The 19,236-nt window shown below is 38.6% G+C and overlaps 2 protein-coding genes across 4 annotated transcripts in view; one reads left to right on the top strand and one right to left on the bottom strand.

Annotated features, from left to right (window-relative positions):
• LOC133526385 (Ig-like and fibronectin type-III domain-containing protein 1) overlaps window positions 1-19,236 on the bottom strand; it is a 330,345-nt gene that overhangs the window by 51,777 nt on the left and 259,332 nt on the right. The window lies entirely within an intron of this gene.
• Window positions 8,769-9,748, top strand: LOC133526601 (uncharacterized). Its single transcript, XM_061863290.1, has one exon. It carries the CDS (start codon window positions 9,011-9,013, stop codon window positions 9,746-9,748), a length of 738 nt encoding a protein of 245 aa, XP_061719274.1. The 5' UTR covers window positions 8,769-9,010.

The raw sequence follows: 19,236 nt of genomic DNA, 5'->3' as shown, positions 1-19,236 counted from the left end.
AGTAGTACTTAAAGCGCACAATTCCTTCAATTTTAGAAGAGCTTTAAGGCCCATTAAACATGAGCATACTTGGAAGCCGATTCTAATGTTACGATTTGTTAAAGTTTTGAACTTGACACTGCTGCATGTCACACCGTACGAACGGTACTAAATAAGTACGAACGAAATGTGTTGATGTTGACACTGCTCGCAGTGCATCTCACACGTTTTCTTTGACGATCCACTTCTATTTCAAATTCTCTTTGACGATAGTGATGCTCGTTCCATGGCCGAGACATGTGACGCGAGCACTGGGACAAACAAGCGTTAGTGGATGTCATGGTCGTATCAATTTAAACAACAAAATATTACTTTGATAAAGTATAAAGTAACCTAATAAGTTAAGACTTGTTCTAAATTTCCTGCTACCTAAAGGTTGTCTGGAAGAGATCGCTTTTAAGCGATAAGACCGCCTGTTGTTACCTGGTTCTAGTTGGTGAAAACTGCTTTGGCTGTGTATTGTCTAAATTAATTATTTTATTGTACTACATATTGGGCCTGTTAATTTCTCAAGTTAAAAAATAAATAACGCGTTGGCACTGATCGACTAGCACGATATTACTTCATAGATTGGTAAAGTTTTTTGTTTAATATGATATGGATTTCTGCAGTAACACTTGATTTTTATAATTATGGTCATATCAAAACAAGATTAAAATGTTTACGAATATTTAAATCCGAATCGGCCTAATGGCCTAAGTAAACTGGTCAACTATTATAAGTTCAAATGGCCGACAGAGGTTTAAAAGGCCATTCGAAGGCAGGGAGCGGTGGATAAAAACCCCATTTTACCCACCGAGGCTTCTGAGGGAATATAAATGTCAAGAAGCAAGTTATAGGGTTGGGTCTCAATGTGTATTGATTTCGATGGGTTTAGTGATTTCGTGAAAGTATTGGTTTTTTGTTGTTATAGTGCTTCGGAGTTGGAACGATTTGTATGTCGAAATGTATGTCGGCAGTTCTGAAGTAACATGCCGACTAATTATACATATATGTTAATATATATATATATATAACAACATCAATATTTTTATCTTTGATGCCTGGTTGGAATGAGATGGGGTAAGCCTTAAAAATATTTTTTGACCTATAAAATAATTTCAGAGAAAGTCTAGTGATATACTTTAACATTTACATAAATAAACTTTATTTCCACATTTACTCTCAGAACCGACTCGCCCAATGGCAGAGTACCCGCCCCTCCTGACGACTACGTTCGCCCCGCTGAAACGCTTCCGGCTAGGCATAAGCAGCCTTGGCCGACCTGGAAATCCTTAAACAGATTGCGTTCCCAGGTCGGTCACAGCAAGGAGAACATGCTGAAGTGGGGCGCCCTAGGCGGCTCAGACACCCAATGCCCATGTGGGACGACTCCCCAAACAATGAAACACATGCTGTCCTGCCCAGTGTGCCCGCATGCCTGCTCTGAGTAGGACCTCCGTGATGCGACGGACAGGGCGATAAATGTCGCTACCTTTTGCTCCCACACAGTTTGAAGGTCCGAAACCATCGACACGAGAAGAAGAAGATTTCTACATTTGCACATAGGTACATAATAATGCTTACAAACTGATTGTCAACTTACTTACACTTTACTTTTATTTCCTAATCTTCTTCTGTCTTTTTTTATTGTCATCGAAATTCAAACAAGGAAGACCTATCAGGTACAGTCAGTACTAAACAGGTTGGTTGTCAAATCAAGTTAACTCGGAACAAACTTATGGAAACATTTTATGATCGTCTTTAAAAAAAGCAAATCAGTAAATAATTGGCTCATTAAAACTTCGCCATAAGAACTGCTGATTATTCTCAACAAGATTATATTATTGATGTAATTTGTTTCATTATTAGCACAAGTATAGCTCAATATCCTTCCAGAGTTTTCCCTTGTATATTCTTGAACATGGAAACATTAAGAACGCAAAACAAAAAAAAAAACCGTATAAAATCCCAAAAATGTAATATCGTATCCCGCTGCAACAGGACCGCACCCAACCTCATTCGAATTCTGCGGCCTCGCCCGCTGGATGAAGAAATCAACGCAAATTGACCGCCACCGGCCCAATTTTCCACATATTTCTCCACGAATCAATCTGTATGATAACAAGTGCCTTTATGGGTTTGATAAGTCGTTTCCCTTTAAAGTATTCTTAAGTGAGAATACGGAAGACGAGTTAATGAAGATGCTCTGCTTTGTTCTCATGGAATATATGGAAATCGTTCAGGTTTTTGTTAATTCGTGGTTTCTTGTATTTACATACGGGTTTATATGAATGGAGGAAATGCAAACATATTTCCCATTCAGCAGTTGTTTTGCAGTTGTTGATCAGGAACCTAGATGGCGTTAGCTGTCTTTGGTTAGACTAGGTTTTCTATATTAATACTTCTTTTTCAAATGGTATTTCAACATTGAAAAATATACAAAATATAACACAACAAATATGCAACATAGATTCGACTCCCTAATGTAGACACGAGACGCTTACGCTACGCATAGTGTTACGGGTCCGCAACACAAGCGATGTGACAGCTTACCTATAATTATAATCATTACAACTGGCGCGTACACACGCGTATTTACGTAGCAGACAAGAGCGCTGCATTACGTAGATGAAACAAAATAAAACAAATGGAATGGTAGCAAATCTTGTCATTCACAGTAAGGTTCTCTGTTACCGATGAATCTACAAAGACATACTGCTAAACCAGATTTGCTTTGAACTCCACACATTTACAGAGCTCAGTGAGTCCTGATTCCTATAATTCAAGCTTAGTATTCGCAAAATGAAACAAACACGTACTTTAAACCTCGAGAATAGGGTATATATTTGAATGATTTCTCAAATGCACATCCGTTGGTGAGACTCCAAAGCGGACATTTCAGCACTCCATACGGATACTAGTCGATTATATCGTAAAATGTTCCAGTGTCTGGACACCAAACGAGCGTGTAATTGAGAAATAAGCTAGCTGTCATGATCAGATTTAGGGTTAAACACAGATGAATGGCTATACCCCTATAATGGACGTGGCATCTATAATTTGACGTATAACAAAAATCCTGTAAAAAAAGTTTTTAAACACTGGCAACCTTTACCATAGACAAGAATTGCTTAAGTTGATGTTTCTAAAATTTCTGTTTGTTTTATAACAAACAATGCAATGATCGCAGACCGGCTGGACTGCCCCTATTTGAATCACTGTATGAGTGTTCACGTAGGTACGGGTGCCAGTAATTGATTAGTACTGACGGATTTTATGTAATTTAATATTTAATTTATAACAAACTTTAATATAATTTTTATTGTGATATTTACCGCGAAGGAAGTGAGCGAGGTCATAAAGGGAATGGTGCGAGGCAAGTCGCCGGGCCATGACAGCCTCAGCATTGAGCACCTGCAGCACGCTGGACCTCATCTGCACAGGGTGTTGTCAACGTTTTTTACTTTGTGTCTGAGCCACTCATATTTACCGGAAAAGTTGATGCGTACTACAGTGGTTCCTATAATTAAAAATAAAACTGGTGACCATTCTGATGTTAATAACTATAGACCAATTTCTCTAGCCACTGTCGTTGCTAAGGTGCTTGATAGTCTTCTTGGTAAGCATTTGGATAAGCACATTAAACTCCACGACGCGCAGTTTGGCTTCAGGCCAAATCTTTCTTGCGAAAGTGCTGTCCTGTGTCTCAAGGAGACTGTGAAGTACTATACTAGTAGAAAGACACCAGTATTCGCCATTTTCCTTGATTTGTCAAAAGCCTTCGACCTTGTTGCCTACGACGTACTATGGAGGAAATTAACGACGGAAACTAGTGTACCTGGAGAAATAACATCCTTGTTTATGCATTGGTATTATAATCAGAGCAACTGTGTAAGATGGGCACGCTCTTTCTCCGATGAGTACAGGTTGGAGTGCGGGGTGAGGCAGGGGGGGCTAACCTCTCCCACGCTCTTCAACCTTTACGTCAACGCGCTGATCGAGGAGCTCAGCAGTACCGGTATCGGCTGTCATATAAATGGAGTCTGTGTAAATAATATTAGTTATGCGGACGACATGGTGCTGCTGAGCCCCTCGAGTGGCGCACTGAAGAAACTGCTCAATATTTGTGAGTCCTATGCGGTGGCCAACGGACTCAGATACAATGCTCAGAAGAGTGAGTTTATGATGTTCAAACCAGATAAAATTCGTTATACTGATGCTCCTGAGTTTGTACTTACTGGTGTAAAACTACATAGGGTAGACAAGTTCAAGTATCTGGGTCATTGGGTCACCGCGGACCAAAAAGACAATGCTGATATAGAGCGGGAGCGCAGGGCGCTGTCTGTCCGATGCAACATGCTGGCCCGTAGGTTTGCAAAATGTACTGAGCAAGTAAAAATTACACTATTTAAAGCTTACTGCCAGTCATTCTATACATGCAGCCTATGGGTTAACTATACGCAGAAGGCATACAGCGACCTGCGAGTACAATACAACAACGCGTACAGAGCGTTGTTGCGGCTGCCGCGCTACTGCAGTGCTTCTGCGATGTTCGCGGAGTCGCGCACGGCGGGTTTCGCCGCCATTATGCGCGCGCGCTGCGCCTCCATGATGCGGCGCACACGCGACAGCCGCAACACGCTCCTGTGCGCTGTTGTTGATCGCTGGGACTCGCCAGTGTTGAAGAGGTGGATTGGGCTCCATGCCCTTACATAACATTATTTTTATTTTTATTTCTATGTTATACACTAACACTAGTTTCTATGTTTTTTTTTATGTTTTTATGTACATTACTAACAAAATATGGATCCTTGGTCTGAATTAAAGATTATAATAATAAATAATAATAATTGTAATGTCTATTTTAATCCTATGTTAATATAATTTGTATTGTGTGGGCCATTGTTGTCTATAAATAAATAAATTGATTGATTGATTATAATAAATGGCGCCATACTCATACTGCCCATGACTAGAGAAATACAACCATCGTACCTGTAAAGGATATTACTCGTAAGCATCCCTATCCACGTAAAACTTGAATTGATTGAACATTTTACCAAGCGTACCTCAGTAAGCTCGTACAATAAGACATTTTATAAAAATATCTGCTGCATAATAAAATGTAGCGTTTGGAAGTATTATTATGCACGTTGACTATGTGTGATGAGTTCAAGTCATCGTATATTGTTTCAATTGTATTTGGTTTGTATAAAGATGTGCTTATTTGCCCTGTTTATCTTTAAAAATTAAACAAACATATTACTTCACTGATCCACGAAAAGATGACGTGCAAGTCAATCAGTGCGATTTTTGCATGCAATTAATGTTCCCACTTTCCCACCGCAAAAATAAAAACGCAAATGAAAAGTAATATTTTTGTTTTAACAGTATTGATTTCCACAAAGTGATTCCATTCATTATTTATCTTTACTGCATTCTTAGTACTATATTATATTTGCTAAAACTAAATTTGTAAGATAACGCCGATGATCATTTTATTTGCGGAAAGCAAATTTTTCAGACAAACCTTCGTTTCCTTACCTTAGTCTTTAGTGGTTAAATAAATAAAAGTTTCGCGGTCAGTTTGTAAGTAACCCCTAACTTAGATGCGGAAGAAAATACTTTTTGTTTTGCCCCGACTTTGGGAAACTGCCGCGTTGTTAGGAATAATAAAGGTGATATTGTAACCACAGGCTTATATATTTATGGACGACTTGAGGTGAATAAAAAAAAGAATTTAAAGGAATGTAGTGTGGAACGTTAAATAAGACAACCGATAGGTTATAAGTACGGCTTTATTCTCAATATTTTTCCTTACTGCTAAGGTATATTGACCGAAGCGTTAAATACGGAAATTTGCATAAAGGGAGTAGAAGGGAGACCAGTAGAGTCTATGGTACGAGTACTTAAGTCCATTGTGAATTCACTGTGATAATGACTCAACTAAGTATTTTTAACTTTTACATTTTCTAGGCTTATCGCGAGGTCTACAGCTCACAGATCCACTAGTATAGTACTAGGCTACGTAAGAGTGTGCGTGGCTTAGCGAACACTACAGGGGCTATATAGCACAATGCTGATTCGTATTTATTCTAGCAATGCAGTAATGGGTTCGGTAGTGAAATATTCGATACAATTTAAAAGACCTAAACCTGTAAAATTTTTAAACCAATGTGTTATGACAATGTTTTAAATGGCGCACTCAGTTGGATCTGTGAAGATAACAATGCCTTTTAATTAAACCTTACTTATACTCTGTATCTTTGGGTATTTAAATAGTAGTAGTAGTAGTAGTAGTAGTAGTAGTAGTAGTAGTAGTAGTAGTAGAGCCATTTATTCCAATGAATATTACATTGGTTTCAAAACATGCAATGATTTTGTAAATAGATTTAGTATTAATAATATTTCATAATTTGCAGTGTAAATTTATACAATTATAAAGATGAATACTGAATTTCATTTTTTAATTATTGTCCCATGCATTCTTATAATTTAGGTTGATAAGTTATGTTACTAATTATTGTATTTATTTATTTATTAAATATTTATTGTGATGTCCATTTGTGGACATAGGCCTCCTCCATCGTGTGCCATGTATTTCTGTCCGCAGCAATTCTCGTCCAGGCTACGCCCGCCATACTACGGTATTTAAATAAAAGTAACCAAACAATTTGTACATTTTTGTGTATTTATAACATTTATTGGTTAACCAACCAAATACAAAACCGCCTGGTTCTGTCACTGAACGACCTGACTTTAACCTATATTATTTGATCATGTAATATTTTCATCTACCCTCAACTGGCTTAAGGAGCCATTTGAGGGTAGATTTTGTTTATTTTTATTTAAATACCTAAAGATACAGAGTATAAGTTCTATTGAACATTTTCGTAATCCATTAAACATCTTATAATTAAAGTTACAAATGAGTATGGGATATTTCTCTACGAATTGTCGTTTATTTACAAAGGTTCTTAAGTGAGTCTCACTTTAAAAAAACAAGGAAACCTCGTGAAGAAATATATGAATGTGCGTGCTCGGGACCGCGGATATCACGTTTTTGAATTTTATTTTTTATGATCGTAATATATTTATAATTATAATTTATATTCATATACAATATATTGAAATTCTAAGAAATATATATTTTATTATTTTGTATTTTAATAATTAAAAAAGTAATCACTGAGTTCTCTCAAGCCTATTATTGGTCGTTTTTAGAAATAATTTTCCAAGTTTTGGTTTTCGTGCTAAATGCAAGTATTATAATATTTTAAAGGGGGTTTAGTTTAAACATGTTTGTGATTTTTTTTACTGAGCGAAAGTCAAAAATACAGACTTCTCAAAAACTCCGTTTTCTAAGCCTTACAAGACCCGAAAAACTTAAATTTATGAAAATTTTATTTAAAAAAGCACACGTAAATTTAGAAAAAACAAATATAAAGGATAGGGGTTTGTAGCGTAAACTTGTTATAGTTTTAATATATTCTACATATTATGATGTACACTAAGTAAAAATATTTACATAAAACTGGAACGTGACTTTCGCCGGCAGGATAAAATGAAATTTTTGATTGAATATGCTTCCCAGATTTTAGAGCTAACTTTATTCATCTAAACAGAACGAGATAAAAGAAAAAAAAACTTGAAATTTTCGTTGTACAAAACCTGTAATTTTATTAAAACAAACACCACTTTCCCCCGACTCCCATTTTAGTTTTTCTTACCTTACCTACGTTCCACCAAAGGTTCCACGGTAGGTATCTATTTTTGTGCATACAAATAACGTTAAAAATAGTAATGATAAGTGAAAATATAATAACTACTCAATTTTCAACAAGTATTTTTTAAATGTTGACACCAAGGACGCCTTGAAAAGATTAAGTTTTATATGGATTTATTTATACTTTTGTATTAAAAAAGATGTGTGTACAATGTACGTCCCTACTTTAGTCAAGAGATCATCTCAACAGAGACACACGGTAAATGAAAATAACTTATCTGGTTTTGAAAAATCTGCCTTTTATAAACCAAAACTTGTCAAATTAGACCACACTAAATAAACCTGCAAAAAAGTCCAAAACGTCAGTTTTTTATAATTCCGAAAAGGAAAAACAAACACAATGGCACAGAATAAGTAATGGGAAGGAAAGCCTTTAATAAGCTTTTGGTTGGCTAAACGGTTTGGCCACCTATTGGTACTCATATAAAAGACAATAACTGAAGGTTTTTCATGTAAGAAAGATAAGATAGGATAAGGATTTACAAATTGAAACATACGTAATGCTTAAGTTAAAGTACTTTGATAGCATATCAGAGATGCAAGATAAAACCCTGCTTATGTCCGCCTTGAAAAATTATACTGTTACGAAAATATTAAAATCCCATTTAAATAAAATGCGATGCAGAATTTGTTATTGCAACCATAAAGTTAATATTCAATTCGAAAGAAAATGAAACGAATATCAGAAAGCGGGAAGTTCAATCATGTGTGTAAGATAAAAACTCATTGGAACCAATGCAAATACTTCGGTTCGAGAGAGTAGTGATCGTAATATTTGTTTGTAGCCTTTGAGTTTGTGAGCTACGCCCTGACTGTGGTTGCATAGGAGGTAGTTTTGCGAATGTGTGGAAATATATACATATTAAAACATACTTTTTCCAATAACCAGACCGGGTTGAACAGTCGCATTGTTATGGCTTGTCGCATGGTGGCAACATGTCACGTTCTAACAAGTATATTGTTATATATGTAATATGGGGTAGACCTAAGTTAACATGCGCCGACTAGAGGGTGGTTGAGTATTTTGTATGTCAGTTCCGAAATACACACGATTGAGCTAGCTCGGTATTTCATTGCTGCTCCTAGATATATCTTAAGGACCTTTCCAGTATTCCCTAGTTACATATACAATAATCTGGCGACGAGTCGTGATCGAATCAGCGAGTGCGCGAACGTGGTTGAGTGATATCTTGTGCGAACAGAATGGCAAAGATGTCGGTTGGCAAGATGGACGCGTTTGATCGGCAAAAAGACAATTGGGCGACGTATATAGACAGGCTGGAGCAGTATTTTATCGTTAATGAGGTGCAAGAGGACCGCAGAGTACCATTATTAATTACCGCGATGGGAGCAGATAGCTACGAGTTATTAGTAACCCTGTGTACTCCGACTAAGCCATCAGAAAAAACCTACAGTGAACTTGTCAAACTTATGTTAAATCATCTGCAACCGCGGCCGAGTGTTTTAGCGGAAAGATATAAGTTTCGTCAACGCAAGCAGTCTAAACATGAATCGATAGCGGATTTCATTGCGGACTTGCAAAGGCTAACTAAATATTGTGATTTTGGTACGTGGTTGGATGACAGCTTGCGAGATCAATTTGTATGTGGATTGTATAATGAGACTATTCGACAGCGGTTATTTACGGAAAATGATCTGAAGTTTGCTAATGCTAAGGGGTTGGCAATAGCGATGGAGGCAGCAGAGGTAAATGCGGCAGCTGTAGAAAGTCGAGGTCGTTCATCAGCGAATGACGCCACGGCGCCGTGTTTTTCTATAAGCAACGAAAAAAAATCAAATTTCAAGACGCCATCACGGAACAGCCGAAGTTATCCGAAACGGGACGAGCAGACCAAAATAGTTAGCAACGAAGTTAACCGATGGAGGCCGAACGGACAGCGGCCGAACAATAGTTACCTGACGGCAGCCGCGCGCAATTAGGTCAAGGTCAAGGGACGTGCTCAGCGTGTGGAGGTGCGCATGCGACTCAGACATGCAAATTTCGTCTTTATGTATGCCGTGTGTGTAATCAAGACGGACACTTGAAAAAGATGTGCCCCAGGTTGACAAAAGTTAACTACGTTGAGGATGAGTATTCGGAAGAGGAAACATATGACTTAGAGGTAAATCTTTCCTTTGTTAAAGAAGAGTGTTTTAGTAAATATAAACCTTATTTAGTGACCCTCAATGTTAACAATCACGATATTAAGATGGAGATTGACACGGGTAGTGCTATAAGTTGTATTAGTCCATATGTATATGAAAAATATTTTTCGAATTGTGAGCTAAAACCGGGTCATCTAATATTAAGATATTATTCAGGAGAGAAAGTTCGTCCGTTAGGCAGATTGAAGCCACTAATTAAGTATAAGGATCGCTCAATGCCGCTCGATTTGTATGTTATAGAGGATGGTAAAACTAATTTACTAGGCAGGCAATGGCTAGTTGAGTTAGGAATTATTAGGGGTTTGTTCGAGTCAGACTTGATTAATTATGTAAAAACATCGAAAGATTTTAATCTGTCAAATTTCAGTTCCAGGTTTAAGAATGTGTTCTCGGAGGGCCTGGGGAGGTACAACGGCGGGCTAGTGTCACTGCGAGTGCGGCCGGACGCGCGTCCCGTGTTCCTACGCGCGCGCCCTCTGGCGTACGCGCTGCGCGAGCCGGTGGAGCGCGAGCTGGAGCGGCTGGAGCGCGACGGCGTCATCACGCCCGTCGAGACCTCCGAGTGGGCGACACCTATCGTACCGGTGGTGAAGTCTGACGGAACTATACGCATCTGCGGAGATTATAAGATAAGTCTTAATAAACATTTAGATGTGGACCGTTTTCCTTTGCCTAGGGTCGAGGATTTGTTTACAAAATTACATGGAGGTCAAAAATTTAGCAAAATTGACCTCTCGCAAGCATATGCGCAATTGGTGCTGGATGATACGGCCAAATACACTGTGATTAATACGCACAAAGGTTTATTTAAATACAACCGATTGATTTACGGTTTATCCTCGAGTCCAGGCATTTTCCAAAGGATTCTAGAACAGATGTTTGCGGATTTGTCGAAAGTGGGTGTGTTCCTAGACGATGTAGTAATTACGGGCGAAAATGACAGGGAACACATAGAAAACCTATATAGGGTATTTGAGAGGCTGGAAAAATACGGTTTAAAGATAAAAAAAGAAAAATGTTCTTTCCTGGCTAATTCAATTACCTATTTAGGTTACGTTGTGGATAAAGAAGGACTCCATACTTGTCCCAAGAAGGTTAGGGATATTTTGAATATAACAACACCTAGTAACGTGTCCGAGTTACGTTCTTTTCTTGGAATGGCGATGTACTATGCGAAATTTGTGAGAAATATTAGCACAATACTGACACCCCTATATGAGTTGCTAAAAAAAAATGTTATATTTGAGTGGTCTCAGTCTTGTCAGGAGGCTTTTAATAAGGTCAAACGATTGTTGGCTTCCAGTGAGGTGCTGGCCCACTACTCGCCAGACCTCCCACTGATTCTGACGACAGATGCGAGCAGTGTGGGCGTGGCCGCCGTGATATCGCATGCATGGCCGGATGGTACGGAGCGCCCCATAGCCTACGCTTCGAGGGTATTGAACAGCGCGGAGAAGGCATACTCACAGATAGAACGAGAGGGGCTTGCCATTATCTATGGAGTAAAGAAATTCCACCAATACTTGTACGGCCGCAGATTCGTTTTGAGGACTGACCACAAGCCGTTGGTGACGATCTTCGGAGACAAAGCCGGGATTCCGGTGATGGCGGCCAGTCGCATGCAAAGATGGGCAATTATTTTAGGAGGCTATCAATATGATATTGAGTATGTGCACACTACTAAAAATGGAGCCGATGCCCTATCCCGACTACCGCCGCACAGGCCTGAGAGTAATCAGATGAGTGAGGAAATAACCTATCTAAATTTCGTACAAAACTTTTTGCCCATTACCAGCCAGGACGTCCAGAAAGAGACGGACAAAAATGTTATTTTAAGACAAGTACTTACATACATAAGAGGAGGGTGGCCAGCATCTTGTAATAGCGAAGAATTAAAACCATTTTTCTCCAAAAGGCAGGAACTGTATGTCGAAGGTGGTTGTGTAATGTGGGGTTATCGCATGATCATTCCAGAAAACTTAAGAGCAAATATTTTAAAGGAATTACACAGTAGTCACCAAGGTATGGTCAAGATGAAGAGTGTGGCTCGTAGTTTCGTTTGGTGGCCAAATATTGATCGTGATATAGAAGCGATGAGTCGAAGCTGCGCTATTTGCGCTGTGGAGGCTTCTGCACCACCCCGAGTTAAATCTCAACCCTGGCCGTACTACTCGGAGCCCTGGAGTAGACTCCATGTGGACTTTTTGGGACCTTATGATGGTAGGACTTTTTTTATTTTGATTGACTCAACCACCAAATGGATTGAGGCTTTCCTAATGACCAGGACAACAGCAAAGGCAGTCATTAAGGTGTTACGAGAGACTTTTGCGAGGTTCGGACTGCCAAAAGAGGTCGTGTCAGATAACGGACCGCCGTTCACAAGTCAAGAGATGGATGAATTTATGAGATTAAATGGAATAACACATACATTTACAGCACCGTACCATCCAGCATCGAACGGAGCCGCAGAAGGTGCTGTTAAGTTGTGTAAAGGAGCTATAAAAAAAGCTATAAGGGAAAATCAAGACATAGAGGAAACATTACAAACTTTTTTACTGAATTACCGTAACTGTGAGCAAGGTACCACGGGAGAAACTCCAGCTATGTTGCTACAAAAACGACCGCTTCGTTCTAGATTGGACCAGTTAAAGCCTACCAGCGCAGTAGAAAAGAGAGTACATCGCGCTCAACAGAAACAAATCGAAGCAGCAGGAGGTATTCTACCTAATCAAATGGACGAAGGGGACCCAGTATGGATACAAGAATTTAACGCGAGGGATAAGTGGGTACCGGGAACAGTATCAAAAGTAACGGGTTCTCGTAATTACGTAGTGACAAAGGAAAATGGTACCACATGTAGTAGACACTTAGATCAATTAAAGTCGCGAATAGTGTATTGTTGGCCAAACTCGATTCCGTCAGATAGCACCCCTGGTGTGTCGCCCGAGCGCGCGTCGGTGCCGCCGCCGCGCTCCCCGGCCGCGCCCGCGCCGGCTCGCTCCCCCGCCGGCCCTGCGCCGCCGCCGGCGCCCGCGCCGCTAGCGCCACCGGCCGAGCCCGCATTGACGCTAGCCCCGGCCTCACAATTGAAACGAATTAGGAAACCACCTATGCGTTATGGTTTCGAAATAGATTAGATAACGGTTAATATTTCCTAGTTATTGTATACTTTGTTTTTCTTATTATGTTACCTACATAAGTTCAGTGGTACATACTTGAGACAAACTTATTATGTAGGTAATTAAAATGTCATTCTTTTGTCTCAGGTAGTTACCACTCTTAACAATATTATTGAAATAAGTTAATTCCTATCTCCAGTAAGATTGGTAGTACATATAAGTTAAGAAGGGGGGTGTTATATATGTAATATGGGGTAGACCTAAGTTAACATGCGCCGACTAGAGGGTGGTTGAGTATTTTGTATGTCAGTTCCGAAATACACACGATTGAGCTAGCTCGGTATTTCATTGCTGCTCCTAGATATATCTTAAGGACCTTTCCAGTATTCCCTAGTTACATATACAATATATATAAGTGCAAAAGTGACGCGCATACTGACAGGCGGTAAAAATTGAACCATGCTGCGACCGCTGATCATTCATTTCTTATTTTAACTACAAGTTTCACTAATTTCGGCGGCAAAGATAAAAAATATTATTTTGTAGGTTTAGAAAAAATTCTATCCCGATCTTACAAGTGTTCCTCAAGGGGATTCTATTGGAAAAGAAAAATAGTAATATCTTTATATGTATTTAATTGATAAGTCTTCCATTCCGCGAGTATTTGGACCTCCCCTAGTAGGTAGCCACCGCTCGAGACTGTGTAGGTCATAATAAAATCAACCGCATTTTTATTCCCATAAGGGTTTCATTTCAAAAAATCCTTTCTTATGGGAGCTCCAAAACTTTTGAAGTATTTGTAGCAAACTTCGAGGATATAGCTTCAGTTGTTTTGGCTGTGCGTTGTCTGTACGTATATTGTATACAGGAGCAATAAATTAAACTGTAACTTGTACTCCTCAAACTCACCAACATTTGTTCATCAACTTTAAAAAATAACTTGTTTGAATTTTTATTACACATTTAAGTTAATTCTAAGATGCAAATGTATTGCGAATTATGTAACGTTTAAAGCGTGACAAGCAACGTCAAACACACTGATGTCAGCGTACATTGAAAATAATATTATTTTTTATAAAAAAGATAAAATCTACAGATTTCATAATTTATAAAAGTTGTTAATCAAAAGTTATATCGTTTTAGGAGTACAATATACGGTTTAATTATTTGCTCGTGTTACAGGAAACACCCGGTATAGCACAATCGGAATAGAACACACCTCGAAATCTCTGGGATAGTCCTGAAATTTGGTATGTATGTGGATTAAAGGCAAAAGGGGCCTCATGTCCACACCGTTTGACATTTGGGGACCTCGAGGAATTGCAACCATCTTGGAAAATGTGTACCATCCTGGAGAAAATCGCGTTTTACTCAAAATCTACGTTATCTATGAAACTATGGTGTAACACAACATTAAAGCTTATTAAATTTTCCACAGAAAAGTCCAAGATATCTTTGCGAAAACATACATCTTGTATAAAAAATACTTGCTGAAGCTAGGTCTAGCGCTTATACACTTCCAGGGGACATTCTCTTAATAGGAAACTAGGAGGAATATGAATTCCACTTTTGTCTACACATTTGTACATGATCTACCCCAATACATACCAAATTTCAGGACTGTTCCAGAAATTTAGAGGTTTGTTCTATTCCAATTGTACTAATACCTGTTGGCACGTAACTACATAATTTCATAATGAACACTTTTGATCATCACGTACTGTAAAAAATAAAACATGTAAATGAAAAAAAAAATATTTTTCATAGGTTATATTTCTAGTAAGTATATCAATTGGCTTGATTAGAAGAAAATCACGTAACCGAAGGATACAAAGGGCCGACGTTTCGAGACCCTTTCTTTTCAGGAGTCATGGTCACTGAAACCAAATAAATAAAAATCGGTTAAGAGCATGTCGGGCCACGCTCAGTGTAGGGTTCTGTAGGTGCCCGTCCATAACAATAGGAGGTATAAAAAGGGAACGATCACAGGACTAAGCCGCGGATGGACAGATTGACAGACATGGCAAAATTATCAGGGTTTTGGGTTGGCCATGGAATCCTAAAAAATACTGGTATACTTTAGTATACAAGGAATACATTTCAATAAATAAAGTACTGCATCTATGTCAGTCCTCATTAGGCCTTAAGCTTTCTTGACTTTCAAAGAATTAAATTGGTTTTGGTACTTAATTACGTATTGAAACTGCGGGATATAGTTGTAGCAAAAAAATAAAACTCCGTATAAGAATAATAAAGTCTAAGAAAAAAACGTGCCTCGAAAAATCAAGAAAAAAATATCCTCGATTAGATGGCGATATACCTTGGATATACCGGTGGTTGGGGCACGTGCACAGGATGGAGCCCTCTCGTTTGCCACGTAAGACTCTCCTGAGCGAAGTAGCGCACGCGAAACGACCGGTTGGGCGACCAATGCTTCGTTTTAAGGATAGCGCAAAGCGTGATATGTTGTCCTTCCTGATCGATCCCACCGACTGGGAAAGGGAGGCTGAAGACCGCGAGCACTGGAGGAAGACCCTGGGAGATGGAGTAGTTGCACACGATGAAGCATGGCTTAAACTCCTTCACACTAGGCGAGAAATGAGACACCAGCGCGCTGTTTTCCCACCTTCGTCACCGGGCATGACATTCTCCTGCCCGCCATGCGGTCGCGGCTGCCGCTCTCGAATTGGACTTACTAGTCATTTACGTAAGTGCCGCAATGTTATGGGCGCTGTTTAAACCATCATTTAATTGATGTTAAAGGCCAATGTGTGTGTGTATTACCTTGGATAGGTCCAAGGTATATAGCTCGAGTAGATGGCGACACCGTTTGATATTTAATTCATATCAGTGAAAGAGCATGTCTCAAATAGCCTATGTCATTCTAAGAGTTTTAGGCCTGTGTCGAAAGATGGCAGTAAAAGTTTACGTTGACAATACGCCTCTATACTCAATTCTCTTTGGTTCTAGTATTGGACTAAATACTTATACTAGACTTAAATCGACCGGGATATGAACTGTGATTACCTTTTGTATTGTTTATGAGCTCCCGATATTTCGACGCAGTTACATGCATCTTGTTCACGGGTAACTGGAGATAAAAATAGGTGGACCCGGGTACGTCCTTAAACTACGTCCAAGAGGTATGGGCATTGTGAATTTCATCTCGCTTTGTGAGGTAGGGCACAGCCAGTGGATGGCATTCCAGATCTAGAGCAGAGCCCAACTGGGGAAGTACCTCCACCTTACAGAAAACCGCAGCCAAATAACACTAGACCCTTCTCATAGTGTTGTGTTCCTGCCGGTAAGTAAGGTTGCCAGAGATCAACGAGAGGGGGGGGGGGGTTTAGGGTCGGCAACGCGCATGTAACTCCTCTGGAGTTGCAGGCCTACATAGGCTACGGAGACTGCTTACCATCAGGCGAGCCGTATGCTTGTTTGCCACCGACGTAGTATATAAAAAAAAAAGATAACGGGTGGGTGTCAAAGTTGTGTAGACTGCGCTCTACAGTCTAGTGAAACTAACCGTGAATCATTCAAAACTGTTAAACACTTATAGTTGGGTGATTTTACGGTTTCTATTTATCTTTCAGTTGTAACTTTATTTCTTAGCAGCAGTGTGTATCGCTCGTAAGTGGTGTCATCTCATTTCGTACTGACGCTCTCAGCGCCACTTGTGCTGTGAAAGGATATCCTCCGCTTTTTAATCCTTTTTCAGAGTTCCGTAGGAAAGGGTTTTTCAAAGTTTATCTACCACCAGCTAATAAATGAAGAATTATTATCTAAAGACCTATATCCTATGACTTTGAGGCTATACTGCTGAATGGTGTGGACATTTTAGTATAGTATGTTACTTAAAATAGTTTGTATGAATAACCAGCTTTATGAATTATAATATATAGTCTATGTTTACCTGTTTGCAGTATTTTAATTGATAATATTATTTTATTTTTATTTGAGAGATTATTTTTGTACCAAATTATTTTAATCTTAATATTAAGTCATAATTTATGGTATTTTTGTAATGTATTCATTGTTGACATTTGATTTATAATTATAATTAACATTTTTTTATTGATTTAATTTTACAATGTACATTTAGTTAAATGTAATACGATAGTGTGTAAGTATTTTGGACGCGTAATTACTTTTATCAATAAATATATGAATATGAATAATATGACACTATTTTGGATGTATAACTAGCCTTAAAATTTGTAGTTTTTGTTCATAATTTTTTGTGAAGCGCTGGTGGCCTAGCGGTAAGAGCGTGCGACTAGCAATCCGGAGAACGCGGGTTCAAACCCCGGCTAGTACTAGGTAATGAGTTTTTAGGAACTTATGTACGAAATATCATTTGATATTTACCAGTCGCTTTCTGGTGAAGGAAAACATTGTGAGGAAACCGGACTAATCCAAATAAGGCCTAGTTTACCCTCTCTGTTGGAAGGACAGATGGCAGTCGCTTTCGAAAAACTAGTGCCTACGCCAATTCTTGAGTTTAGTTACCAAGCGGACCCTAGGCTCCCATGACCCGTGGCATGATATTTACCAGTCGCTTTCCGGTGAAGGAAAACATCGTGAGGAAACCGGACTAATCGTGAGGAAACAGGGCTAGTTTACCCTCTTTGTTGGAAGGACAGATGACAGTCGCTTTCGGAAAACTAGTGCATACGGAAATTCTTGGGTTTAGTTGCCAAGCGGACCCTAGGCTCCTATGACCAGTGGCATTATTTTTTGTATGTAGGTAGTGTTACAGTTTGTATGTAATGGCAGAGGTGAATATATTTTTCCACGGTTTCCTTTTGACCATGAATGCTTTAAAAGAGGAAATTTCTTTTAAATTCATAATACCTACGCGTTATATTAGTTGATATCATTTTATTTAATAAGTAACCTAAGCGGTAACTAAAGACAATATTTCAGAGTTTCAGAAAAGGCTCCTCCTGATGTAGTTAGTCTGCGTAGAAACTTTTTGAACGAACTTTCTTACAAATTAACAATTCGACTTCAACTTAGGGAATGGGTTGCGGAATAAAACGTATCCTTTAATGTTGAACTAGGTTATCATATATAAATGTGCAACATTAAATCTAAATCCAATCAAGAGTGGTTGCGTGGTAATTAATATTTTATTTGAATATTGGATTGGCCACACCAAGATATTCATGCCTATCGAAAGCAACAGTAACAAAACTTCGGAAAAAAGGCTCGTCACTGCGTATAATTATGCTCTGTCAAGCCCCAGTGTGGTAAAATCCTACCGTGGTAAATCACTCGGAGGAAGGATTTTACCCACACTAACTAACTAAATAATTGTAAACACAAGGAAGAAGGATTCATCCTTCTTCCTTGTGTTTATTCTTTAAAAGTTTAGATTAAAAACGATTAGAAATCTCTCGTAATTCAATCTGTCACTTACCCACCCATTGATTTCTCCCATCTCTTTTCCACTCACGTTCTAAGCCTATCTTTCCTATTCTTTATTTAGGCGCATGTGTATATTTATGTTTCGCTATATGAAATAAATATTTTTGCTCATAAATTTGTCAGTTTTCAAGAACGAAGTTCGGCAAATTTCGTTTTCTAGACAATGTTAAATTGTATCTAGCATATTTTGTTTTGTATTCTTTGTTACTTTATTTGTGTGTAGTATACAACTAAACGGGTAATTCATAATTGCATAATAGTTAACAATTATTTCTAAAAGTTTATTTTGTAATGTAGAAAACTTCAGGCCTATTTTGAGTTCATTTTTGTAATGATTATCTGTAAATGGCTGTTTGTTTTTTATATCAACTAAATAAAACTCTTTAATATAAGAAACCATTCTTCAAGTCAAATTATTTTCACTCGAAGCCCTCCAAGTATTAAACTCGACTCGAGTCACCACAAATTGTGTGAGAAGTATTCAGACTTCTTCAAGGATCAGTCGCTTGGAATACAGATTAAATCATACTAGAGCAGATGTGCCACTCATTTTTACACACTTATTTAACATTTAACTAGTTCTACAGATTCCACTCACGTGTTTTAGTCACTTGCGCGACACGTCAAACACGAAAGTGGAATCCGGAGAATTAGTTAAATGTTAGTATGTTTTACGACAGCTTAAATTAAATTACTTTTCTTTTACTTGTCTTG

The sequence above is a fragment of the Cydia pomonella genome, chromosome 16, assembly GCF_033807575.1.
Source record: "Cydia pomonella isolate Wapato2018A chromosome 16, ilCydPomo1, whole genome shotgun sequence".
Classification (NCBI taxonomy): Eukaryota; Metazoa; Arthropoda; class Insecta; order Lepidoptera; family Tortricidae; genus Cydia; species Cydia pomonella.
The sequence above is the reverse complement of the archived record's forward strand: the minus strand, read 5'-3'. Positions and strand labels throughout refer to the sequence as shown.